The sequence below is a fragment of the Heterocephalus glaber genome, unplaced genomic scaffold, assembly GCF_053883595.1.
Source record: "Heterocephalus glaber isolate CG9 unplaced genomic scaffold, H.glaber_assembly_v1.0 deba00001594, whole genome shotgun sequence".
In the NCBI taxonomy this organism is placed as follows: domain Eukaryota; kingdom Metazoa; phylum Chordata; class Mammalia; order Rodentia; family Bathyergidae; genus Heterocephalus; species Heterocephalus glaber.
Genome location: NW_028258369.1, coordinates 19,347,948 through 19,375,453, shown reverse-complemented (window position 1 = coordinate 19,375,453; position 27,506 = coordinate 19,347,948). Strand labels below are relative to the sequence as shown.

Here is a 27,506-nt window from a genome sequence, read left to right as displayed (position 1 = left end):
AAGGCTGAACTAATATAAAAAGCAGCAAGTCATACTTAATGACGCACTTTCTTTCCACCAGGGACTGACATGGGGCTGCTGGACATAGCTGCTTTGTCATTCTGAAAGATGCGTAGGGGACTTCAGAGAAACAGGTGACTTCTTCCAAATTGAAATCCCAAGAAAGTCCCCCTGAAATCTTCCTTTTTACAGTCTTAAATCAAAATACATGCATATGATGATCTATGTGCTTTTAGGAGACTGAGGCAGCTGAATTAAAATAATAGCTTTAATGTTTGTGATATGTTGGTTGCATAGTATTTACATAATTGAGGCAAGGGCCATTCATACAATGAATAGATACGCAGATTTTTTTTAAATTACCGAGGCAATTCTCACCTTTCCTCCCCTGCTTGCACTCTTATGAATGGTGTAAAGAAACCGGAGATCATAGACAAAAGACCATCAGCCACAGTTGGAAATCTGAAAAAGAGGCTGAGTGGGCACAAGCTGCACAGGCCCTAGCTCCTTCGGTACAAAAGAACCTCGGCAGAGAACTAATCACCCTTTATACTACTTCAAAGGGTAAATCTCTGAGCAGCCAGTGTCTCTGAAGAAATGAATAAGCATCAGTAACTTGACAGGAATTTTAAGGCAAGTAATTATGGCCAAACCAGAAAAAGAGCTGTCACAGGTTCTGGAACATTAGCCTAGGAAGGACACTTGATGATTTCCTAATTCAGGCCCTCCAGGACCTCTGAGCCTACCTACCACCTAGTCCACATCATCTTTTTTCTTGAAAAAACTTTGTTACGTGTGTGGGGAGGTCGGAGGATGTGAATTCCAGACAGATAACTATATTTGTCTTATTATAAATATTGATGATTTTTGTCAAATTTCTCTCTAGTTTTTAAAACTGGCAGTCAGAATGTTCGATCTCAATCGTGGAAATCATGGCAAAGAAAACGCAGTAAATTAACAGATGACAGAACGACTGCAATGTCTCCTCTCAAAGACTGGGGTGATGTAAACCTGCTGCCTGTTCCCTTCCTGGAGGGGGCATGAGAATCTTCAGAAGTAGTACTCATGCCTCAAACGTCTTCCTTTTATTCCTTCTTGCGTTTTCCCCCTTTCTCTCAAAAGTAAACTCAGTCTAGAATCTGGATTTGGTTAGTGATTAACCTTGAAATATTGAATCTTTCAAAGGAGGCAGACCACAAGATCTTTTTTGTTTGTTGTGTTTCCTGAGGTACCCGCAGTGTCTAGCTCAGTGCGTGACATAGTAGGTCCCCAATAAATACTTGTGGGATACTTCAATCAAGAGGGAGAAGTCACCATGAGGGAAAGATTCAACAGAAGACCCCTGACATCCCCTCTGGTCAACCCTCTGCCCTCTGTAAACTCTAGGGAAACGCACATCCTCTGCAAGGAGCAAGTGGAGCGCACCGAGAAGCCCTGCGCATTTCTACAGGGAGTCCGGTCGCCTCACACTCAAGTCATAGGTGGCTTTGCCCCTTGTCTAACTCTGTTCCTTTTCTTTCAACGTAACTGATCGAAGCTGGCCCAGCTCAAGATCCGGAGCCACATTTCTTAGCCCTGACCAGCAAGGCAGCGACAGTCCCTGGTCCCGGGTCCAGCCCCGGTCTCGGGACACAGTCACTATGATCGGGGCAAAGGATCACCGGCTCCTGGGGCAGGGTCTCCCCCACTGAGGGACTGCTGGGAGTGCAGCTGAGTTCCTGGGCAGGTGGCACTCCAGGAGGGGCGCCCGGCACACTCACCCCTGACCCTGACCTCGCACAAACCAAGGATCCCATCACCTCGGTGCTGTCCCTTCCTAGGCCGACCAAGTGGCGCCCCCTGTCGCTTAGGCACGTGCTGGGTCACTCACCGAGTTGTGCACCTTCGGCTTCTCGCTTTGCGCTGGATCCCCCATGTCCCCGCCTGGAAGAACCACGGGCTCGGGCGCAGCCTGGGGTCGCGGTGTCTCTGCGAGGTCCCCTTACTTCATTGCCATTTCGGGGCAGCTCCTGAACTCCAGCTCTGCTCCGTGCGCGCCGAGCGGAGCTTGGTTCAAAGCTCCCCTGGCGCAGCGTCCCGCCGCGGAGCTTGTGGGGACGGGGAGGAGGCGGCGGCGGGGAAGGGGGAGGGGGAGGAGGAGGAGGGAGCGGCCGAGTCTGATGCGATGGGCGGGCGTTTAATTCCTTCCGCTCCTGGCGGGTCCCTGTGGCGGCGGCCGCCGCCAGCTGTTGGGGGCTGCAGCAAAGAAGCTTGCCCACGACAGGTGTCAGGCAGGCTGACGCTCCCGCCTCCTGACACCCCGTTGTTCCCCGGCTCCCACGGACCTCGGTGGGCAGGGCTGGGACTTCAGAGAGGAGAGCTTGGGTTTCCAAGACAGACTTTCACTAACTTTGCAGGAGGTGCGGGCCTGGCGCTGGAAGATTAGGAACCTTCTCCGGGTTGGGCTGAGTCGAGGGTTTTGGAAAGCCCTTCTCTGGGAGAGTCAGTCTCAAATGCGGGCACACAGAGAGGCCGGGACTGAGCTGGACTAAGGAAGGCTGGATGGAGTTTCAGGACCCAGGCAGTCTGGGGAACCCTGCTGGGCGAGGACTAGTTTTGGAACCAGGCTGGACCTGAGTCTATACTGCTGGGGTGCGGGCCGAGGGGAGTGCTGGCAGTGCTGCTTTCTGTCTTAGTTCTTTGGTGCAGATTGCAAAAAATGGTTTTGCAAGGATTTGGAAATACAAGAATTATACACTGTGATTGCAAATGCTGCCAAGTAAACCAAATCGTTTTTTAACACACCCTGGAGGTTCACAGTAATGCCTAAAACTGGCCCCTACTCTGAAATCCCCTCGTGGAAACCTGTCCTTTCAAACACCTTGTAAAAAATGGCCAAGTTCCCTCTGAGGCTTGGCATTTGAGAATTTATGTGCAGCCTCTGAAGAGCTGTGTGGAGACAAAGGAAGAGTGTGGGGCCAAAGTGAGACTCCAGATCTACACAATCAATCAATCCAAGCGGGGGGGGGGAGCAGAAGATGAGTTTGGGGGTGGCTTATACCAGGTCTTCAGGGTCCTGCTGTACTGGGCTCTCTGGGTGACCCTCTCTACCTGATCTGTGTGGAGAGATGGGAAGACAGACTGTTGACCCTGTGTTTGAACTGGGCCATTTGCTGGCATACAATTATTTTATTGGCACTATAATTGTACTTAGCAGGACAAATGTGAAGACAGGGGTACAGGTACCCTGAAGAATCTCCCATTAGATAATCCCATGACAGTTCATCTGCATGGAACATTGTATGTTCCACATATTAAAGCTGATTATGTGCCTACCCTCTGATCAAGCAGTTCCACACCTACATATGTAGAGAAATGAAACATGGTGATACAAGTCAGACTGTGGTTACCAAGTTGGGGAGGTGGAGTACACTGGGAAGGGAGAACCAGGGAACCTTCTGGGGTGCTGGAGATGGTTTATGTCTCGATCTGTAAGACAACTACAGGAGCACACACATGTGTAAATATTCTCTGAGCGGTATAGTTCAGATTGGTAAAATTTACACCCTTCACTATGTGTATTTTACACTGCAATAAAAAATAAATTTACAACAAACTCCCTGACAAAAACAGGAACTTCCAGCCAGAGGGTTGCCTGTCTTAAAAGCAAGGTAATTGCACTGTTTGCCCAAGCCTCTTGTTCTCCCTGCAGGCTACTCTGCCCTGTCTCCTTTCTCTGAGCCACGGGAGAGAAAAGAATCTACCTGTTCACTTTGGAAGGTCCTCCCTGCTCTTTGACATGTTCAAATAGAATGAGGAAAATGACATAATGACATCCTCTTTTTACTTCTGCTCTCTTCTGAAAGCAACAAAATGAAGTCCTCAAAGACCCTCAGAGTAAGGCAGAGAATCAGCATGACCTTTGCTGTTTGGCAATCTCCCAAAGAATTATGGTTAGGGCAGCCTAAGGAGGGCACATGAGATCCAAGGACCTTGATGTGCCCAGTTTAGGGACCTGTTTTTCACCATGATCTGTTTGAAAAAATAAACTCTCAAGCCTTAATATTATTTTTTTCTTGTCCTACATGCCCTACGCTACTGTTAAGACCCTCAAAACAAAAAAATCCCCTGGCCTGTGAAGATGGTCTCGTTGCTGATACCTATAAACAATACAGGGGAACGTCCTTGGGGCTTCAAAACCTTCACAGGAGTCTTTTTTAATCATTACCTCTGAATAAGTCATCTCTTAAAATTGAATCATCTTAGATTTTGCTTGTATTTCACCTTTAAATATGTATTAAGTCACTAAATGATATATTGTAAGGCAAAACTGATTCATCATGTACTTACGTTTTTAAGAGTGTTGTCTAGTGTATTTCCTGCTAAAGTGTCATTGATAAGTTGTCATGGAATTCTCAAGTATAATAGGATTGCATTTTCTGAGTTTGAAGAGTTTTGTGAAACAGGACAAAGCGTATAAGAAAATAAATGTCAGTCCATGGTTTAAAACTCTTATATTCAACTCATAATGACTCATGGGCCCTTCAATGGGCAGCCCATTTGCTCAAGGCTTAAGACTCGGGAAGAAAATGGAAAGAACGATCTATACAGAACATAAGAGATCTGCTCAATTTTAAATTATTTAAATTCCACACATTATTTCTATTTAAATATAATTAAACTCCACTCTAATTGAAATATCTTATTTGCACATTTCTACTTCCAAGTTTCCTTCCTATGTTATTTCTTTTTTAACTCAGGCATTTATTCAATAAATATGTTTAAGTGCACACTATGCTCAGGTATTGTTCTAGATTCAACTATATATTAACATGGTATGAAGCTTCCAAATTGGTGTTTGATTATTTAGGGTGTCACAGAGAGTTAAAAGAGAGCAAAAAGCACATAAAACTTCACTTCAGAGGGGGCTGAAATTCATTGGCTAAGCAGGTGCTTGGCTAATGTTCTTTTGAATTAGTGTTTTTCTTTTTCTTTTTAAAATTTCTTTGATGGTTACAATTCTCTCCAGAGGGGGCTGAAAAGTAATCTATATGAATTATTCTACCAGCATCACCTCTAAGAGAAAACGTGTCATGCTAACAGTAGAATTTTCACATCTTCCTATCTCCAAATGTTACAGTATTTCCAGGACTGACTGCTGCCCTTTCTCCCAGAGCATTTAAATTAAAATCCTTGTTCACATTCACTAGGCCTGCCTATAGATTGAGTTACAAGTTTCCACATTTTTTGCCAACCCAAGGGTGATTACTTTTTTCAGGAAAATTTTGATTATATTTGGAAAAGGAAATTCAACTTCAGAGTTTAGGAGGAGATGGATCAGAGGACAAGGTCCTTCTTGGAGGTCCAGCCATATTACTAGTAACAGAGGAGCTATGAGAATCTCTTGGGTGGAGAGCCACCTCCACCAAACCAGGGCCTACACTTTTCTATCCTATTATCCTGCTAGTCCAGGACTTAGAGCAATCTAAAAATTTTGGATTAGAACATTTGATGATGTATAATGTGCAACTTAATGAATTATTACAAAACATTCACTAATCTCACCTTCTCCCAGGTCAAGGAATGGGATATTGCTAGCATCCCAGACCCCATGCCCCCCAGCCACAGTAAAACATCCTCCTCCCTCCCACTGGTAGACACTATCCTTTACTACAATACCAATTATTATTAGTGGACATTAACTACAGAAATCAATGGGTTTCATTGTGACATTTCTCTACACGCATATATCATGCTTTGATTGTGTCTACTGTCCCTTCTACTTTCTCTTACCCTCCTCTCTCTGCCCCTCTCACAGTTTCCTTCCCTTTCCCTAATAATCCCTCTTCTACTTTCAGGTCATTTTTTGGTTTCCACATGTGAGAGAAAACATGCAGTACTTGTCTTTTTTCGTCTGCTTTATTTTGCTTTCTCTTGCCATGATGTCCTCCAGCTCCATCCATTTTCCTGCAAATGACATGATTTCATACTTCCTTGTGGCTGAATAGTACTCCATTGTGTACATATCTTACCTTTCACCGTGGAGTTTCTCAACCCCACACTGTTGACATTTGGAGGCTGATAATTCTTTGTTGTGGAGGCTGACCTGTACATTGGAACATGTTTAGCAACTTTCCTAGTCTGTATCAACTATATGCCAGTATTATACTCCTGAACCAATGATGACAACCCAAACTCTCCAGACATTGGCAAATGAATCCTGGGGCAGGGGGAGGAAAAATCACCCCTGTTTGAGTATCAGTACTTTTTCAGAAGCTGTGCATCCCTAAATACTAGAGCTTAGTGTTACCTGTTTTGTAGTTTCATATTAATGGATCCATAAGTCTGTTTATATTATATCTGGCTTCCTTTGCTCAGCACTATGTCTGAAGTTTCATCCATGCCATCTGTATCTGCTATCCTTTCCACTGCTGCCTGGCATTCCAGTGTATGTGGTTACTACTATTTATCTTTTTAACTGCGGGTAGACATTTATGTCCTTTTCAATATTGAACTAATAAAAACCATACAGTCTGAACACTGTTACACCTATCTCTTTGTGCACATGTGCATTCCTTTTTATAGGGTGCAAACCTGGAAATAGAGTTGCTGGGTCATTATCATGCATATCTTCAACATTGTTGGATAGTCCCTCCCCCCAAGTTTTCCAAATAAATTGTATTAATTAAGATCTTTATTTACGCTGCCATATAAATAGACCAAATAGAGTTTATATAAAGGCTGAACATAGTTTAGAGTTGACTTTTTTTTAGACTTTTGCAAGGGGCTACAAAGATGTGACTAAAGAAACTAAAGTCCAGGATCAGGAAGGAGAGCTGGTAGGTAGCTAAGGGCTTTCTTGTCTGAAATCTCATGTCTCCTAGAAGTGCAGAAAAACTTGCCAGCCCTGCTGGAGCTCCAAAATCATCAAGACTGCTACTGGTTGTTTTCAGGAGCTACCATTTGCTCTATACCCATAATTTCTTCCCATATTCTTAAGCCAAAGAAGAGCAAAGGGCCTCATTCCTTTCTCCAAGGAAATTAAAGACACAACCCCCAGGCTGAAGAGAGACCTGGGTCCAAGACTGGTAAATACAGAATACCTTGCAGTCCCCAAAACAGTGCCTGGAACTGCAGTCAAATAGGATAGACAGAGTAGAGAGAGGAGTATGCCCTGGCACAACCTTGTGCTATTGGCTGTGGCTTTGGTCTTTAGAACAAAGAGCACCATGGAGTTATACATCAACTGGGGCTGGAAATGTGAGGATCCAAGAAGTCAGGAGAAGTAGGCAAGCAAGGGAAGTTGCCAACAGGTTCTATTCGGTATCTTTAGTTTGTCCTGTTCTTTCTTGGTGTCATTGGTTTGTCCTGTTCTTAGGATTTTGAGATGTTCACTGAAGGATTGCTACTCAGTGCCAGGGAGCCAGGGAGAATGCCCTTAAAAAGTGCCCACAGAGAGATGTTTCTAAAATAAATGTTCTATTCAAGGGTCATTAAGGAAAAAAGGAGAGACCACAATCCCTCCAGCTATGACTTTCTAAATAACAGTTTGAGAATCGAGAAACCTTTACATTTATATTCATAATCAAATGTTAGGCTATTGCCTTCACCCCTCTGACCCCAGCCTTCTTTCATCTGTATGATGTTTCAAGAGTCTAAGGCCTTCAGAATGTCCATAGCAACGACAACGCTGTAGGTAGGAGAATAATTATTTGAAATGCTAAGGATTCTACTGCTTACTGTGCACCTACATCAAAGGCCCTTTGCATACAGCAAATCTGGATCCTCAGAACAACAGTATGAAGAAACCATAATCATCTTCATTTTATTCAGGAGAGTAATTAACTTGTTTTGCACATCTAATAAATGGTGGAGTTGATATGAGAATGAAAGTTATACCAAAATGTCTGCACACAAATTAGCATGTTTCAAAATGGAGGTTCCTTTTTGATAAATCAGATTCATTCATTAGATTCCCAATGCCCCTCCATATCTCCTAGGCCAGTGGTTTTTTTGAATGAGGATGATATTTTCCCCCAGAGGCTACTTGGCAATTTCTGGAGCTATTTTTGGCTGTCACAACTTCAGGGCAGGGCCGCTTCTATCTAGTGGGTAGAGACTAGGAATGCTGCTAAACATTTTGTGCTACAATGCACAAAACAGCCCCCAACAACCCAACAAAGAATGATCTGGCCCTAAATGTCAAGGGTGCTGTGGTTGAAAACCCTTTGATACACATAAGGAATTTATCTTTTAATACTTTCTACTTAGTAGGGGTATGTCTCACACCAATAACATAGTTTCTTTCAGTAAATTGTGTCATGTAGCACTCAAGAAAATAAGGAGAAAGTTCCCCAAAGCAGAAGAGTGGGGCTGAGCCTGGGACTTGTATCTAGCTGACATGGTATGTTGTTGGAGCACAAACAGATTGCTTAGCCATTTGTGGGATCACAACTGACAGCTGTAGAGTCCTTTGGAGCACTTGACTATTTGCCCAAAGAAACCCCCAAAATCCCTTGACTTTAGAGGCTCAACAGCAGTATGAATGGTGACACTTGGCAGTACTCTGGTGTCAAGCGGTTTCAGAGCAATTTCACATGCAATGGTACCCTCCTCCCCAGTAAATCTATCTTGTGATTATGATAAGTAGCAGAGCATATAAGGTAAATGTTAAGAATTTGTTGTCAGGAGTGTAATAAAATGGGGATAATAAAACAGAATGTCCCTCTCCTGCCAAGGCACTTAACCTATCTGTATCCCATTAATTCAGCAAATAGAGAGGATGAGCTAGGGAGTTCCAGATTCCCAAGGAATACTTGATACACAAAGGCTGAACACCAACACTTTAGCTGGGGCTTCCTCCATTGCTGTGTAATAGGAATCAGCCAAAAGAAACTGCTTCAAGCCTGATTCTTTGATTATTTTTCTTTGGGACAATGCTTTATGAAGGTCATTCCCCATTAACGGCAAATTTACTCCCTTCCTTGGACACTTTTGGTAATATGTGGAGGCATTTTGGTTGTTGCAACTTGAAGTCAGAAAAAGCTACTACCGGTATCCAGGGACAGAGACCAAAAATGCTGCTCAATGTCCTACAATGCACAGGACAGCCCCCACACACAGAGCAAAGAGCGATCTGGCCCCAAATGTCAGTAGTGCCAAGGGTGAAAAACTCTACTTCATGGATACAATGGTTCCGATGGAGGTAATTCCAATAAATCAGAATCTAAGCATCTGACTGGGGCATTTTCATTATTTCAACTTTGTTGGGCATCTTTCTTCATGTGCACATACACAGCACAGATGGAAAGATATTACCTGGAAAGATAATAAGATTTCTCTTATCTTTCAGCAGAAGACAGGACTGGATTAAAAGAGTCTAGAAAGAAATGGCTAATCAGTACATAGGGAAGTATTTATTGTCTTCAGGGGCATTGACATCAGCACCACTTGGAGGTGGATTTTTAAAAATTAATTTTGAGAATCTCCCAAAACATGCTGAATCAGAATCCCAGGGAACACCACTCATGACTGAGATTATAAGGTAGATCCCTTTATTGTTGTCATAAATAAAAAGTTATAAAACCTGTGCTGTAAAACACAGTTGGATGTGTGGTAAGGTTACATCACAGATGTGATGGTAAGGTTAAGAAATTGAGGCTTAGTCAAATGACTTGTCCAAGGTCATGTAACTACCATGAGGCAATGCTGGAAGCCATCCTAAGCCTTGGGTCTAATATTAAAAGAAGGTGAAAAATATCCCTAAGATTTTAGCTAATAAGCAAAAATCAGATCCACCTACCGCCACTGAAAAAGAAATGACCGTAACATTTGGGCCAATTCAGCACAATCCATAGCCTGTTATGTAACCTGCTACATTTTCTTATAGTTTTGTCAAGTGTCTCCCTGTTGTCTTCATGACTAAGAGTAAAAAAGAATGCTTCATATGACTTTTTCAAAGTTCTTAGAATAACTGATTTCCATTAAATTTTATTTTTTGAAACAATAGAATTATTTTCTCTCACATCAATATGTCAAGAAATGACAAGTGTTAGACAAATCATTAGTCCTTTTGAATTTCCAGAGGGAAAACTCCTTACAAATCTATCGAGGAGGAGCCTTCTTACCCGGAAAATAATTTATTGTCTCCCACCTTTTTTTTGGCACTGGGGATGGAACTCATGCCCTAGCGCTTGCCAGGCAGGTGCAGCACCACTGAGCTACATCGCTAGCCCATCTTGGCAACATAAAGTTATCAGCCACTAGCTCCCTATTGTTGATGGGAAAGTCTGAGATATGAAACAAAGGAAGGCTGTTTTGTACATCATAACAGATAATATGACAACTTCTAAGCTCTCAGTCTGCATTTCTATAAATCTCATTTTTGCTGTGGAGTTGACTGAAAGAACAGAAGAGATTCAGTCTGTAAAAGCTGAAGGAAGACATGAAGACAATGATGAATGATTTGAAGGGATGTCATGCATAAGAATGGAAAGTCTTTGTCCATTTTTCTACAGAATGATGGACAAACACCATGGGTGGAGGTTATTAAGACTCAAGTTTTGGCTGAACATAAGAAAGAAATTTCTACATCTGACCTAACAATTCCATTACTAAGTATATGGCTAAGTGAAATTAAAATATATATGCACAAAAATCTTTTACATGCATGATCATAGTGAAATTATTCATAATAACCAAAATATTGAAATAGTTCAAATGTCCATCAAGTAAAGAACTGATAAACAAAATGTGGTCTATCCATACAATGGAAGATGTCTTGGCCATACAAAGAAATGAAGTACTGTTACATGATACTACATGAATGGGCCTTGAGAAATTGGTGTTGATTGAAAGGAGTCAATCAAAAAAGACCACATGCTGTATGGTTCCTTTTATAAGAAGTTTGCAGAATAACTAAATCCACAGAGACCAAGAGTAGATTAGGGGTTGAGAAGTTGAGGAGGCAAGAGCTAAAGGGTACAGTGTTTTAGGGTTGGTGAAAATATTTTAAAATTGATTGTGATGATGGCTGTACAACTTTGAATGTGCTAAAAGTGAATTATTTACTTTAATGAGTGAATTGTATGGCATGTGAATACTATCAAAGGAAGGAAGGAAAAAGGGAGGGACCAGGGAGGAAGGAAGAAGAGAAGGGAAAGGAAAGGAGGAAGAAAGGAAAGAAAGAAGGAAGGGAAGGAGGGAGGGAGGAAGATAGGTAGGTCTTTATAATAAATGGAGTGGTAAAAGAGAAGGGAGGGAGCTGTTTCACGGGGACAGTAATACTTTCTTTCCTGGCAGTGTTTAAGAGGAGTTTGGATGGCCTTCAATTCTTCAGCTTGGGGAGGCTGCACTATGTGGGCTATAGGACTTCCAATTCTAAGACACGATACCTAGTCTTCCAGTGTTTTATCTCTTTTGTTCCTCCAACTACAACATGTGTGGCATAAGGCTAAAGGCTGTCTTCTGTTAATTCATTCAGTCCATTCTTTCATTAAGTCTTTCAATGCTAACTGAAGACGAGGTTTTGTGCTATTTCTCTCTCAAAAAAGTAAGCCTTCTTGCCTTAGGCAGAGTTCCCCAGAAAAACAAGTTACTAATGTAAGGACTGGTGTGCAGATAATTTACTAAGAATGTGATCCAAAGAAAAAATGGTTAGGAGTGTGTAACAATAGGGTAGGAAAGGGGAGAAATCCAACTAAGTACATGATTTCTAGCATAGTTCTGTCTTAGCCTGATCCTGAGGGGAGAGCTCTGGAGTGTCAGTTACCTTCCAGAGTTTGTCTCAAAGTCAAAGGAGCTATGAGCTTTAATATTTTCACTCCTGCTAGTTACAGGCTACGGGCTGCCCCAGAGTGAAATAAACTCCCCTACAAATTCCCAGGTACTTCCTGTGCTTTCTGGGTCTAGGGAAACTGCTCTAGAACCCCACAGGAAGTCTTCCGCAGAAGTTCATAGATGTTGGCCACTAGAAGCAAAGCACAGAGAAGCTGAGGAACAGGACAGGAACACAGAACGGGTAAAAGATCTGAGGTACTGTGGGCAGAGTAAGAACAGCAGGCAGTACACTTTGGAGTTGAAAACTTGTAAAGCTCTGAAAGCTATTTATGATTCTGTTCCTACCTCCAGAGGTCCTGAACAGGTTAGAAGCCTGCAGCGCCTAGATGTATTTCCACCAGGTGAAGTATGGGTCAATGTTCCCAGGCTTGCCCTTCTACCTTATTGTTCTCCTTTCTGATACATGCTTTATCTGACATTTTTGCCCATATTAGACCTGTCTCATTTCATACTCTGGCATATCTTCTGAACTAGGTGACCTGCCCACTAGTACTATAGGGAATTTCTTAGGAGCTTCAGCAATCTCACTGGCCATTTCACCACTTATTTTTTTTGTTTTTGTTTTTGTTTTTGTTTTGGTACCAGGGATCGAACTCAGGTCCTTGCACTTGCAAGGCAGGCAGCAGAACCGCTGAGCTAAATTCCTGGCCCTCACCACTTATTTTAAGGTTGGACAGATGCCAAAGCTCCAAACCCATGGGAACATCTATGACTGGGTGACTTCGCTTACTAGATTTGTTTCCTTCTCTTGAATCAACACAAATAAACCTAAGATACTGATCCCCCAGCCATGCATTTAAAGTTTCTCTGTTTCAGCAATCATTTCAGGATGTCATTTGTTGGCATATTATTTTGGTGGAGATGAAATTAATGTGTTTGTCTAGAGTATAGAAATCTATAGATACACAGCTATAGATCCCTGATTTACGATGGTCCTACATATTTTCTGAGTATGATGGTGTGAAATTGATACACATTTAGTAGAAACCATCTTTTGAACTTTGATTTGGATATTTTCCCAAACTAGTGGTATGTGGCACACTAATATGCTCTTGATGCTGGGCAGAAGCCATAAGATCACAAGGGGAAGTAAGTGATACTCCATAGTGCACTATATTGCTAAGCTAGAATGTTTGGAAGGTTAAATATATATTGAATGCATGTTTGAGTTGTGATATTTTTTTAACTTACAATGGGTTTAGAAAGATGTAACACCATTGTAAGCTGAGAAGCATCTATTCTATTTATCTATCTACTGTCATCCTTTCATCTAATATACGCACTTACAATAGTGCTCTGTATCAGTGTTTACTTTTGTCACATAGGGACTACTCTCAGGCTGCATGATGGCTACCTTTACTCCCAAAGTGTTTTTCTTTTCAGAGTACTTGCAACAGGTTTTCTGACCTATTTCAATTTTTAAAAGTTGTTTCTATCTTTCTTTCTCTTCTGCTGCTCATTAGTACTTTTTTCTCTCACGGCCTGCAAGACCATCACATAAGATGGGGGTCATAACAAAACACCTGAAAACCTAGCAGAACGGCAGCAAATATTTGGTAGACTGAAAAAAATAAAGGGGTAGAAACAAAAAGAGCTCCCAGAACCTCTTGACACATATTTTGGCAATGAGGAGAGAGCCAGAGGGCTTTGCTCTAGAGCATGGTTCTGTTTGTATCTATGAAAGTGCACAAGTTGAAATTCCATAAATAGGGGAGCTTCTGTACCACGTTCTATTGCTAATATTTCCTTTTCCTTTGACGTCTGTCCTCAGCATTTCAGTTCATAGTGAATGCTTAATAAATGAATGACGACTCATGTTAAAAAGTGTTACAAAGCATTCTAGAAAAACCTAGGAAAATACCAAGGGGGAGAAATTCTTCATTCAATAAATTTACAAATACTTAAAAGGGCAAGCATGTTGCATTTCAACCAGGAGCTCCTAAAAGAATGTACTTGTGGGAAGATGTTTGTCTCAGATCTAGCACAGCGGTGGATAAGATTGGTTTCTACATTTTTAAATGGTTGGAAAAATCAAAAGAATATTTCATGACATGTGAAAATTATATGAAATTTCAATTTCAGCCTCCATAAATAAAGTCTCCTTGGAGCACAGTCACTCATTCATTTAAGTATTTGTCTCTGGCTGCTTTCTTGCTACACAAGCAAAGGTGAGTAATTGTCAAAGAGATTAAATGGCTCACACAACCTAAAATCTCTGGTCTTTTACAGAAAATGTTCACTGGCTCTCAAATTAGAAAACTGAAATTTCAGTTTCTTTCTTTCTCTCTCTCCTCTCTCTCTCTCTCTCTCTCTCTCTCTCTCTGTCTCTCTCTCTCTCTCTTTCTTTCTTTCCTCTTTTGGTTTTCATCTTTTCCCTCCTGGAGTTTAACAAGTCCAAAGGAAAAAAATCTATATTCCATATATTTGTTTCTACATCTCAATTACTTCATTTTATTTATAGCCTTGAAGCTGACAGATAACTTGCCAAAGAGAACCAAGCTTGTTATTTCCAAAAGCCTCCGGTAAATGCATTGGGGATTCATTTTGTCTGCAGAAAGCGCCTCTAGCCTCATTTCTTCCAGAACAACACAAATCATAATGAAATATAAAGTTTCCTCTGTTGCACTTGCATTTACTCTCCTCGAACCATCTGACAAAGTATTTCCCCAGCACTGACTGGTGTTTCGTTAAGTATCACCAAAAGCAAAACTTTCTTTATGGGCTCGCTTGCCTTGCAAGTTTGATCCTCCTTTCAAACACAAGCTCCTTCTTGGTTTCCTTCACTCCTGCAACGAACTGAATTTGCACCCATCTGCACTGGATTCAATTACACAACATGCCACGTGCTCTGAGACCAGAAAAGCAAAAGACTGTAAAGCATCCGTGTCTATATTTGTCCCGTGGAGTCCTGTGATTCCACCTTGTCCTTGAAACCCTGGGCTGCTCAGAGGAAGGGAACTCAAATTATTTATGACATAAAAATTTCCATAGGCTATGGGATCTAAGTCAAGTCACATTGTATAGATAAATATATGTGCACATAAAAATTTCAGACTTGTCAAGATTCTGGGAGGTATTTAAAATTTCAACCTAGTTTCTGCAACTAGCCCGATGCACCCAGCGTACTCTCTGTGATCTGAGCATTCATTCCATAATGTGGCCGTCCACCTTCTTGGCTTCTTCCTTTTGCAATTCAAGGTCATACATGGAACATGATTCCTGGTTTTTCCTTTGCTGATTACAACCATCTTCTCCCATCATGTCCATCACCTCCCTTTCTCTTCCGTTTTTCCTTGGCTAGCATAATCCTGAATGTCCTGGAGGAACATTCCCTAACCCACCTCACCAACCCTCCAATAGAAGGCCCTGCTGACTTCCAGTGTATACTTCTATTAGGATGTTTGTCTTGTCTCATTTCCCCAAAACACCATTCTCCCCCAAAACAGATATGTCACATTCATCATTTTACCCAGAAGCCTGCTCTGCAGCAACTACTTGAGGGATATTTGTCAAATGTTGCTCTTAAATATGATTCCAGGAGATAAGAGCAAATAGCATGAGTGGTTATAGCACCATCAAGACTCGAAAGAGGGTTGGGAATTTAGCTCAGTGGTTCCGCCATATGCTTCGCAAACACAAGGACTCGAGTTTGATCCCGGTACCAAAAAAAAAAAAAAAAAAAGACTAGAAAGAATCTGGCTGGAGTCAGGGGCAGCGGCAGTGATTGAAGTGACCTGGTGATGATTCCAAAAGAATTGCCTTTCGGGCCCAGGCTTGACTACCACGCTGCTGCTCGCCATTATCATCAGGACACGATGATATAGTATTTCAAAAGCAAGTACGTTCAAAATAAAAATTCTTGTCCTTAGGAAAGATAAACCACTTGTCCAGAAAAGGACAGTCCACAGGAAATCACAGTGATGCTGTCCAATCTCAGAGCCACCATTTTTGGTCATAGAGTAAATGTATTCAAGGGCTTCCCACAAAGGAATTCAGTATAATCAAGAAGTAAATGTGTTAAATGCCGGGGATTTAACTCAGTGGTTCCGGTGCCTGCTTCGCAAGCACAAGGACCTGAGTTCGATCCCCGATACCAAAAAATAAATAAATAAAGAAGTAAATGTGGCTGACAGAACAGGAGTACTTCCCAAGTACATGTTAGTCTATGTAGAGTTTACATGGCAAGACTCCCTAATTTGATTTTTCACAGAAACAAGTGGAATCCACTGAAACCCTTCACAAAAAACTTTTAGTAACTATGAGTGCAGTGCTTTGATAACTGGGAATCCTAACTTGGCATACTCAGACCTGTTCACCTCTGTTATCAAACACTGACATTTAACTCCTTGGGTTGCCACATTGAGGGGCCCCTAAGGGGCAGAGCAATTCACTTCTCTTAAGACAGAGTTCTTCAAAGGCTTGGGCCTACAAAATAAGAAGCCTACTTCATGTCCAACCACACAGCTGGCAAGGGGATCCTTTTCTCAACAGGACACTTCCTGTCGCCCAACTCCACTCTACATTGGGGACTGCTAAGAGAGAAAGAAAAAGGAACAAGGAAATAATTTTCCCTAACAAAGAGCATTCTCTAGGAGGCAGCCTAGCCCAAGCACAGGCCAAGAAGCTGGGTAGGTACCACTTCACCTTCTACTGCCAGAGCTTCATGTCCACAAAAATTCAAGTTATGTAGTTCTTTATGTTTTCTCCTAAACTAATATTTGGATTTCTTTCTAAAAGTGGTCTTTTGAGGTATTACACCAGACCCGGGAGGTTGCTTTAATATCCTCTAAATCATCTGGGAGCCATATAAATAGTCAGCTCCCGTTCTTTCTGATCACTTGCCAGTTGGTTTTGTGTTTTTTCCCCCTTTGGAGGATGATAATTTTAGAAACTTCATGAATGTCTACATGTGTAAATTTAAATATATATATATTATATACAGCTATACCAATATGAACACAATATATACACACAGAGTTTCAGTAAGATACATAAAATGATGTTACATTTTTAAGTGAAAGATTTTTTACAATCTGTATATATGATTGACTTTATAAGATCTTATAAGATAAATAAATGCATCTGATGCTGGAAAAATTAAAAGGGATGGAGGAAAGGGAGAAAAAGAAGGGAATTGAAATGTGTTACATACACATATCAATTTCCTACAGTGAGTCTAATCATTATGTACTGCAAATATGTACTAATAGTCAAAAATGAAAGATTTTTGGAAAATAAACAAAAATAGTACATATTATATATATAAAACAAAATTTTGAATTGAATATCTAGATATTTATTTATAATTAAGTAAATTTAGCTTATTTAGGTTGTAGCAGTGTCCTGTTTTTAAAGGATAAACATCAATCACTGTAATTCTTGGTTTATTACATCCTTTTTATACACTTCTGGCATTTAATTCTTTTCTTTTGTAACTTCTCCTTTGCATCCATGGTAGGGGATGAATTTAACTCAATATGTCAGCCAAAAATTTGAGTGACTCTTGAAAGACCTGGCTATTTCTTCTGACCTTCTCCTTTAAAAACTCTCAATTTCTCCCTTGGGAGGAATAACACTTGAATCTTTTGTAAAATGCAAAAGTGATTTTTTTGAGATGTGCACATATCCTATCCGGCCTCCCACACAAGACTGGGCAGACAGCCAAAATTCAAGAGCGCAATTGAGGCAGACAACACTTTGCATACAAACAACTCCCTCGGACTCCAGCCTCTCTTTACAATTTCTCCAAGTCAAGACTAAACAGAAATAGAAAGAAAAAAATCACTCCCAATTTCCTTCTTTGGGTCCGTAAATTCTACCTTTAGCTGTCCTTGCTGCCCTCCATAGATTTTCCCTTTGGTAGGAATGCCCAGGCATGTAGTCTTCTTAGTGGCTTCACCTATCATAGTTGAAATACTATCTTCTTCAGCTTGCCATGGGCTACTTGGAGCTGAGACCATCTAGGCAGGCACACTGTTGCTGTCGGGGTCGATGTAGTCTAATGCAAAAAGTTGGCAACAAAATGTATTCCCTTTGTGACTAAGACTAGACACCAAACAGAGTCTCTCACAAGAGGACAGGGCTGTTGTGTAGGATAGTGTGGATATTTTATGAGGTGCACATCATCAGCAACATTTTTAGCAGAAAACTAGCTGAGAGCAGTGCTGCTAGGTTTCCATCAGTAAAGAGATGTGTATTCCTTTGATTTTTGAAACTCTTTATTGAAATATAATATAGACGCAGGAAATTGCTGAGCCCCCTAGAACACACGCCAGTGCATTTTGCCCAAGTGTCCACCCCACATAATGACCATCCACAGCACAAAAAGTCCCCTTCCAACCTTAACCCTCTACAAATCACTGACTTCCAACACCATAGCTTTGTTGGCTTGTTTTGGAACTGTAGATCAAACTTTTTACCTGGCTTCTTTCCTCAGTATTACACATTGTAGCATGCAGTGATACTTCATGCTCACTGCTGAGAAATATTCCATTGTATGAATAAAACACAGCTCTCCTTTCCCGACTGTTAGGGTTGTCACTAGCTTGCGACTGTTCATGGATAGTGCCAGGATGAACAATCTAGTTCACATCTTTCAGTGAACATACGTAGGTATTTATGTTAGGTAGTTATGAGAGAGTGGAGGTGTTCTGTCACACGGAGTCTACGTGCTCTGCTTCACCCGATACTTACCAGTAGTTTTCCAAAGTCTTCGTGCCACCCAACACTGCCACCGGCAATAAGTGCAGGTGCCCCATATTCAGGGGACAGTTGATACTGTCAGTGCTCTCCCTCTTTCCTGATCACAGCCATTCTGATGGGCAAGTAGTGGCATCGCACTGTGGTCTAATGAACAGTTCCCTAGTGACTAAAGACTTGGAGCAGCTGGTCCTAACTTTACAGATCTTTGGATAGCCTTTTTGCAAAGCGTATGTTCAAGTCCTTTGCTCTCATTTGTCCACTGTTCTTAAGAAGAGAGGTTGTCAGTATTTTTATATAAAGGGCCAAAGGAATTGTATTAGGGCTTCAGAACCATATAAGCTCTATCACAACTACTCTACTCTGCCTGATAGCACAAAACAGCCATGCACCACACATGGATGAAGGGATGTAGCTGTGTCCCAGTGAATCTTTATTTACCAAAACAGCCTGGGCCCACAGGACATGATTTATCCACCGTTGGTTTACATTTATGTTCTATTGACTTTTGCATGTTAACAAAAGTTGAGTTTTATACAAGAGCTTGTTAATCGCCTACCTAATATCCATTCTCCTGTTATTTACTGATAAGGTAATACTGGAATAGGTGACCATATACCTGACTGAAAAAAAATTACATACAGGAAAGCAAGTGTTGGATGGAGGACTTCTAGGAAATTATTGAATGCAAGCTGTCACAGCAAGAACATCCTTTTGAGTTTCCTTCATCCTTCCTGTCTGAGACACAGGCATGATGGCTGGAGATACAGCAGCCATCTTGCAACAATGAGACATCAAAGAATGTGAAAGTTGGCATCAAGAATGACAGAACAGAGAAATCTAAGACACATATGACATTGTAGAACTGCTATACCAACCTAGTCTTTTGACTTTATTATGTGTGAGAAAAAACTATCACCTGTATTGCTTAAGGCACTTCTATTTCAGTTTTGTTCCCAACAGCCAAGTGTAATATATAATGAACAATAAAAACCCATCTTGTTTCATTATATGTTTACCCTTTAACTTCGTAGTGAAATTTTAACCTTCAGTTTTACTGTCGAGCTGTTTCATTTGTCATCATTGGACACTTAGCACATTTTCTCTCTCTGTCTCTCTGTCTCTCTCTCTCTCTCTCTTTCTCTCTCTCTCTCTCTCCCTCTGTCCTTTTCCCCCTTCCTCTGTTATATATTTTAATGGAGAAGAAATATTCTATGTGTTTTTGTGTCCACAATACCTCAAACTTAGTAAATCATTTGTAGTTGATGTCCCCCTAAATAATCCTTTGTGACATTAATGGTGATATTACCAAAAGAGTTAAAGACATCATACCACAGTGACGTATGCATACCCATGCTTATAGCAGCACAATTCATAATAGCTAAATCTTGAAAGTAGCCTATATGTCCATAAATAGATGAATGGAAAAAGAAAATGTGGTATTTACACATAAAGGAGTACTACTCTGTCCTGAAAAAGGATAAACTTTTTGGCCTATTAGTCTGGCTTTTAATTTCTATGTATAATAATTAACTTTATAAGTTCTTTCAAAAGAAATAAGTGAATTTGATGTTGGCTAATTAAAGGGGGGGTGGGTGAAGGGGGAGAAGAATTTGATGTGTTATGTACATGTACCAATTCCCCACAATGAATATGAACATTATGTACTGCAAACATGTACTAATAAAATTTGTTTTAAAAATTTAAATGTTGATATTAACCATGATAAAGGACATCTTCTTTGGGCGAAACAATAGCATGCTTTGGGTCAGAAAAACAGAAAAACAATTTAATCACTGGAGTCTATATTGACAGGGCAGGGTAGGGTAGCCTCTTATTAGGCATGCAATTCCAAGATACCAATACTTTCAATTTTGGCAACTCAGAAAATTACTCTAATGTTCTTGAGCCTACCTGACATTGTTTAGTCCTTCAGCACACTAAGTGATGTTGATTTTGTATACTCTGAGTATATTTATGCTTGAGACTCAGGTGATAATAGAATGCTCTTTCTTACAAGGCAGGGTAGAGAGGTTTACACTTTATGATTGCAGCCCCTTGCAATTTTGTACAACTGAGCTCATATCTTCCTATGCTGTGACTTCCTATGACAGTGTTCTATATAACCTAAGAGTAGGAAGTATACTTTCCAAAGTGTAATCCAATTCAACAATTTCATAAAAGCCACTTCTTTCATATTCTCCGTAGTCTGCCTTAGTTTACCAGGTGCCAATACTTTTGACTAATGATAACTTGTGAAATTGGTTGTTTCATTGGACAGCACTAGGCAGAGACCCATTGGGAAATACAGTACATTTGCCAACTTGTATTTCACCACCAAGATGCAAGAGTAACAAGAAACCAAGGAATTCCTGGAAAAGCTTCTGAAATCCAATTGAAGATAAAGACATAAACTTTATTGAAGTTTTAGGGATGATATCTGTTCTGACTTTTGTGCCATGTGAATCCAGGGAGAAAACATTACACAGAGAAGGAAAAGAGAGCAGGAAAAGGTAAGGTTAGTGGATGCAGCCAGTTGCCCTCACCTGCTTTTGTCAGGGATCTTCAACTCTGGCCCTCAGGACTAAGGCATTGTCCAAGTTAAAGAGCAGAAAAAGGCTCTAGGATGTTGACAAAAGTAACAGATGGTGGGGAAAAAAGGAGCTTGTATGCCCGACTTCACAAATAGACTTGATAAACTTATACATCACTTTAAAAATCGAATATGAGCTGGTTACTGAGTTGTATGTAGGTAAGTAAATGAATGCCGACCTTTTGAATGAGGTGGTCTCACAGGATTATCTTGCTTTCGCTTTGGGTTAGCATCTTGGCTTCACATTTCCAGGTGGGAGGCTGATTCTGATTACAGGTTCAGGTGCTCATTACTACCTGGAGGGTTTTTGTATGCATATTTTAGCAAAGGTACATGCCACAGAACAACACAACGCACATGTCCACTTAAGACTTTAATGAGCAGTCATTTCAACATGTGACAGGATTTAATGAGAGGGGGACTATTTTTTTTCTATTCTTAAGACCAAAGAAATGATTGTTTTTCAAACCACCCCTCTTTTCTTCAGGTCTCTTGTCTGGCAGCCTTGTCTGTTCTAAAGTCGTTCTCTTCTGCTGGAAGCATTGCAAAGCACTTTTCCAAGCGGGAAGCCTGAGCCCAGTAATACTGTGATTGTAAAAGCAAATATGAAAAGCCATTAGAAACCCCGCAGTAACTCCTTCCTCCTTCAAACTTTGGAGTCTGTTTTTATTAGGAGAGGAGCATTCTTTTAAAAGAACTGTTCTTTTCCTCACTGTCTGAGCTCACTTTGCCTGCTTGGAACAAAAATCAAAGCTCTCCGAAGTTAAGCCTCAGGATTTGAGTATGTAGTTCATATGGGCATGACATGGTTAAATTTCCAGGTTGTTATTAGACCAAGAAGACAAGGCATCAATAATCTCTGCACAGTTAAAGAGCTTTTTGTGAATGTAGGAGCCCTTAAAACTCTTCTGCATTCTCCAAAGCCAGAAGGAGGCCAGATAATTGTCATCTTTCCCGGGACACTTCTTAGGGGGGTGTTACTTAATAATTACATTCTGATGAAAAAAACTGGATTGTCCTAGGAAAAACTAGAAGTGTAGATTCCACACACTTAGCTGCTTCTTTCTGAGACTCGATGCAAAGCTGAGATCAAACATTCGGAGAGACTGAAGGTGTATGAATGTAGCCAATTTTTAAAGAACATCAGTTAAATGATATCAAACTTCATGGGGTGTAATATGTAATCAGAGCACTGGTTTCAATTAGGGTGCTTCTGCTTCCCAGGGGGACACTGGGCAACTTCTAGAGACATTTTGGTATTGCGATACCGACTGGGGGAGGGGACACTACTGGCATCTAGTGGATAGAGCCTAGGGATGCTGTTAAACCTACTACAATGTACTGAAAAGCCCATGCATCAAAGATTCACCCAGGCTTAAACATCAACAGTACTGAGTTGAGAAACTGAACTATAGCTGGCAGAAGCTAAAGCAATAGTGGGATGGGCCATGCCCATTCTAAAACCCAGAGGCATGGGATTGATGCCTGATGAGTGGTGTAGAAAGGAGATGTAGCTTCATAAGTTGAGCAAAGTTAACTTCCCATCACACTGGTCAGGGCCCTGGTGGCTACACAGAAGCTCGTGTGAGGCTCTTGTTACAATATATGCTCTAAATCAATGGTAAGTCTAATTGAGTTCACCTTGAGATTCACCATTCTAAATGATTTTGGGGGTAATTATTCTACAATCTAGAATAGAAGGAGTCCATCAGACATTATCCCTAAAGTCATCTCAATAGACTGTTCTGGTGAGAATTTCCCAGGTCTAGAGTAAAAGAAGCAGACCATGACCTTTGGTATGTTCTTTCAGAATGGGATCTAAACAAGTCCCATCACATCTGGGTAGATTCCAAGTGAAAATTTCAGAAATTATGCTTTAGAATGAAAAAAAAATACAGTAACCGGTGATGCTATGTGATACCCATTTTCTAATATGAACCAAGGAGCTTTATTTTTCTCCTTAATTACTTTTCACTTCTTTTGATGCCTTCCTCAGATAAATTCCCTATGTGACTCACATTGAAAAGAAAAAAAATTGAAAAATTTTCTTGCAGCCAGAAAAGTTGTTGGCAGAAAGCTGACATTCCATTCCATTTCTGTCCTACCAATGTACCCACATTTAACTCCAAAGAATGACTTATGAAAAAAGTTCTCTGAGACCTGATTGAAACATCAAACCATCTCACAGAGTGGCAGCATTAATAGCAAATATTGAATAGGTCTTAGTCATAAATGCATAAATACTTTACAGGGACATCAAAACCACATAACTCTGATGAACATTTTAAGGATGGTTTTATTTGTGGACAAGTATCCTCCCACTTCAGTCGTCTTCTAAATCATATGAACAACATTGAGTCTTGACATCTTGTCAGAGATTTTTTTAGTCATGCCACATTTTACCATTAAAAGATGCTTATTAATGAGAAAAATCAAAAACCTTGGAACAGATTTTCAATCCAATGTTAGTTTTCCTAGAATACACTGAATTTCCATAAACCATTGGAAATATAATTATTGGTCCAATAAATACTAAATTCACTGTTTCACTGGTGTCTATGAATTTTGTGGGTGAAGAAAATGACATATCAGTGTCATGCTTGTCCTTCTCCAAGACCAGAGAGGAGGTATATAGGTCTGCAGGGGACTAAGTTAAAATAACAAGCTCCATATCTGTCTACACCAGACTAGTACGATCCATTAAGCTTGTATAAACCCACCTGTAGTTAGAAGCTTCCATATGTTGTCACCATTTTCAAGTTACTTCATTTTTACAGAGCCATAACAATTTATGATATAAATGTTCTTTAAGCCAAAATTGAAAAGTCAAATCAATAAAAAATTAACTTAGGGACTTTCCTACAAAAATTACAGAGCCCACTAGCAACTTATATTATCTTACTTTATGGGTCAAAATCTACAGCCCCTTGGGTTAAATCCATCCAATTGCCTACTTTGTAAATAAAGTTTTACTGGAACACAGGTGCAATTTATTCACGTATGTCCATGGGCTTTCAACATACAAGCAGAGTTGAGTAGTTGTGACAACCTGTCTGATCTACAAAGCTGAAAATATCTATTCTCTGGCTCTTTACAGAAGCAATTTGTAGATACCTGGGCTGCTTCCTAGTGGATACTTTTCCACAGTGGTATATGTATATATAAATCATAATCTTAAAGACAGAATGTTTCTGCAGACTTAGCAACAAAATATGAAAGCAAACAAAAAGCAAGAACACAAGGTTTTAGCAAGAGAGTTGTTTCTAAAAGACACTGACCATGCAAAGCATTGGCTTAAAGTAATGAAATTTGCATAAATAACTTTAATTGATATAAAGTTTGGTGGATATGAATATTTCTTGATGCAAGGATAAGGGTTTTTCATTTTCTGTGGTCAATGTTTTTAAATGGTGTAAATATAATAATCTACTGTCTAGAATATAGCTGTGCTAAAAAACCTGAAATCACAATAAGATAGCCCTTTGTTAAGGAAATTGGCAAAAACCAAGACAGATTTCTAGAAAAAAAGAAGCATCACAAAATTGAAGAATTGTTTCTCCACACTTAAATCTTCCACCTCAATCAGAACAGCTTTCACTTCTAAGCAACTTCTTCCATCCTCTCATGCATCAATCCTCATTGAGCCATTTTGGAATTTCAAATTCACATATTCTATCTAGTCTTTGAGCACAGCCTCCAATGCTTCTTCCTCTCATATTTTTTTCCATACTATCAGCTCCTATTTAATTTTCATACCTGCCTATCCAGCTTGGATTCCAACATCAGTTGCAGAAAAACTTCTTGACCTTCCTTTCTCTCCTTGCTGTGACTTAGCCAAATCTAATCGCATCAACATCAGACCACACTCCTCTCCCTCAAGTTGGATGGAAGTATACTGGGAAAAGAAATTGCACAAATATGGAGGCTAGACACAAATCCCAAGTTCTTATCTCAGAGGCACTCATCTGTCCAGTGTGTTCTTCTCTCCTCCACAGTCTCCAACTCTTAGCCTGTGCTCCACATCCCTTTTTAACTCCCTTCCTAAATTTGCACTACTTAAAGTTACTGCCTCTCCCATAGAGAAACCAGCATGATTGCTGAGAACTCCTCATGCTCTGGGTCTGATAGGATGGGTCAGGAGCCAGGCTCAGCATCAGGAGTGACAAAGTCTCCACAGGTAATATACTCAGGGCCAATAACCATTGACCTATACCTTAACTGCTCCCAAATAAGCATCCTCATCTGAGCCCTGTCTTCTGAGCTCCTACTCAAAACCTCCATGGATACCTCCATATGGGCATTCCATGAGTATCCCACGCTTGTCATGTGAAATATCAAACATTATCCATATCACTTTCTCACTATATTGTTCCTGATTCACTTCAATGCCTCACCTTTACCCAGTTTTCTGAGCCAGGCACCAGTGATGCCTCTAGAATTCTATGCACAACCATTTGGTTTAGGGTTGGAGGCTGGGAGCAAGTTATTTTCACTTTGTTTCTGTGTTTACCTGGGTTGGCTGGGAACAAGATGCTTGTGAAAGTTATGAGAAGCCATATTCTCCTACAGTCTTCCTTTGTTACTGCCAGCAGAGAAGTCACTACTACCACCCATCTCCAAAAGGCACTAAGGCCAGCGGGAAGCTGCATTAGAAACCTCTCTCCAATCTATCACTTCCTTTTTTCCATCATCAATAGTCTCTTGCCCTCCCTGCTCCACTTCCCCAAACTTCAATCCATATATCCTCTCCACTGCCAGAAATGTCTTTCTAAAATGATATTTTATTTAATCATATCTCATCAGCCACATGATACACTGCGGCAGCCTCTGGGAATTGCCTGCAACTCCCTGGAAAACACCATGGTGCTCAATGTTTCTTATGCCTGCAGCCCTGCTCTTTTTTCTCTCGTGGGCACATTTGTAGTAGGCTTTTAAGTGTGAGCTCTGAACTCACTCTTTTCTGGTGAAGCTTCCTTGCACACCCACAAGCCCTCCACCTTGGGCTAACCAGCCCCTAGACATGCCTTTTCACCGCTGGAAATTGATTGCTCATTTTCCACATGTGCTTTCCTGTTCCAATTGAGTTCTCCTGAAAGCAGGGTCCACAGCCTCCTGACTTGTCCACCTGCAGCCTTTAGCATAGGGTGGGGCACCCTGCAGGAGATATGGTAAAAAAGGCTTAATGAGTGGACAGGTGAAATTCCAGGGACTCAGAAGGACTTCAGGGTGACTTGCCTCTGAACACAAGTGGGCCAATATGTCACGAAAGCTTGCGCTCAAAAAAAAAAAAAAAAGACAGGCTGTCAGGTTTCACAGTGCTGCTGCTGGGAAACATTCAAAGACACGTACACAGGTGTGACAGCCTTTCCTTGTGACAGGTGAGATATTCGCTGTGACGGCAATGGCTGATGAGTGAGCACATTCTCGAGCTGTGTATTCTCACAGTTGTCACTGGAATGGCCCCCAGATACCAACAATAAAGCATTTTGTTCTTCTCCTTTATGAGAGACCTTTCTAGAGTAAGAAAATGTAAGATGCTGTGTAGTTGATATTTGCATGAAGCTTGAGAAGTGATTTATGCTCGAAATCCCCTTTCTAGAACACAGAGAAAGTGTGTGTACGTGTGTGTACGTGTGTCTGTCCTTTGGTAGCTCCTGCGTGTTTGATCCTGGGTTGATAAGATAGGTGAAAAAAAACAGCTCATCGGTCTGCAGCCTGGCAACATAAAGTGCTCAAATCAAGTATAGCAAATGTCATTTAAATGTGCTCTGGTACCTTCATGAAATTTTTAAAAAGTACTATAATGTGAGGTAAAAGAAATGTCTTTCTGAAACTGAGCACCTTAGCCTGTCAGGCCTCTGAGTCATTTCACCTTCAAGATGAGCCCTCCACCGTGCAGATGCTGTGAACTGTTTGGAATGCACATTCTTCCAAGTGTGACATCCCATGAGAAATCACAGAAAACTTGCCCTAAAGAAAGCCACTTAGTATCATCAGAGTCCTACGTTAACCATGCTATTACTTCCTGAATGCCAGCCATTCCGAAACATGAAAAGTCATGGTCCAAACAGGGTCTCTCAGCCTTGGCACTATAGACATTTGGGATTGGATAATGTTACAAAGTGAGGCCCATTCCAAGCATTTGTAGCATGTTTATAGGCAGCCCTGGTCATTTGTATAACTTCCAGTTGTGACAACCAAAAATGTTTCCATTACCAAATGTCCCATGGGGAGACAAAATCCTCTCCCACCTCTACACCTCCCATTGAGAACTACTGCTCCAAAGGTTGGCGTCTTGCTGGAGAATTATCCAGAGGGCTGCTAGTATGAACCCCAGGAGAGAGACTGAAACAGGCCCTCTGGTGGATCTGGCTTCATAGCAGTAGAGCTCAATCAG

At 40.9% G+C, this 27,506-nt stretch overlaps 1 protein-coding gene across 3 annotated transcripts in view; it reads right to left on the bottom strand.

Annotated features, from left to right (window-relative positions):
* Arhgap6 (Rho GTPase activating protein 6) overlaps window positions 1-27,506 on the bottom strand; it is a 499,561-nt gene that overhangs the window by 251,592 nt on the left and 220,463 nt on the right. Inside the window, exon 1 of one of the 3 annotated variants that reach the window (XM_004871022.3) lies at window positions 1,871-2,126. The exons of the other annotated variants lie outside the window; for them this stretch is intronic. Within the exon in view, the coding sequence (XP_004871079.2) occupies window positions 1,871-1,915 (45 nt within the window). The 5' untranslated portion in view covers window positions 1,916-2,126. Of the gene's footprint in view, window positions 1-1,870; window positions 2,127-27,506 lie in introns of those variants that run through there. 3 annotated transcript variants of the gene reach the window in all.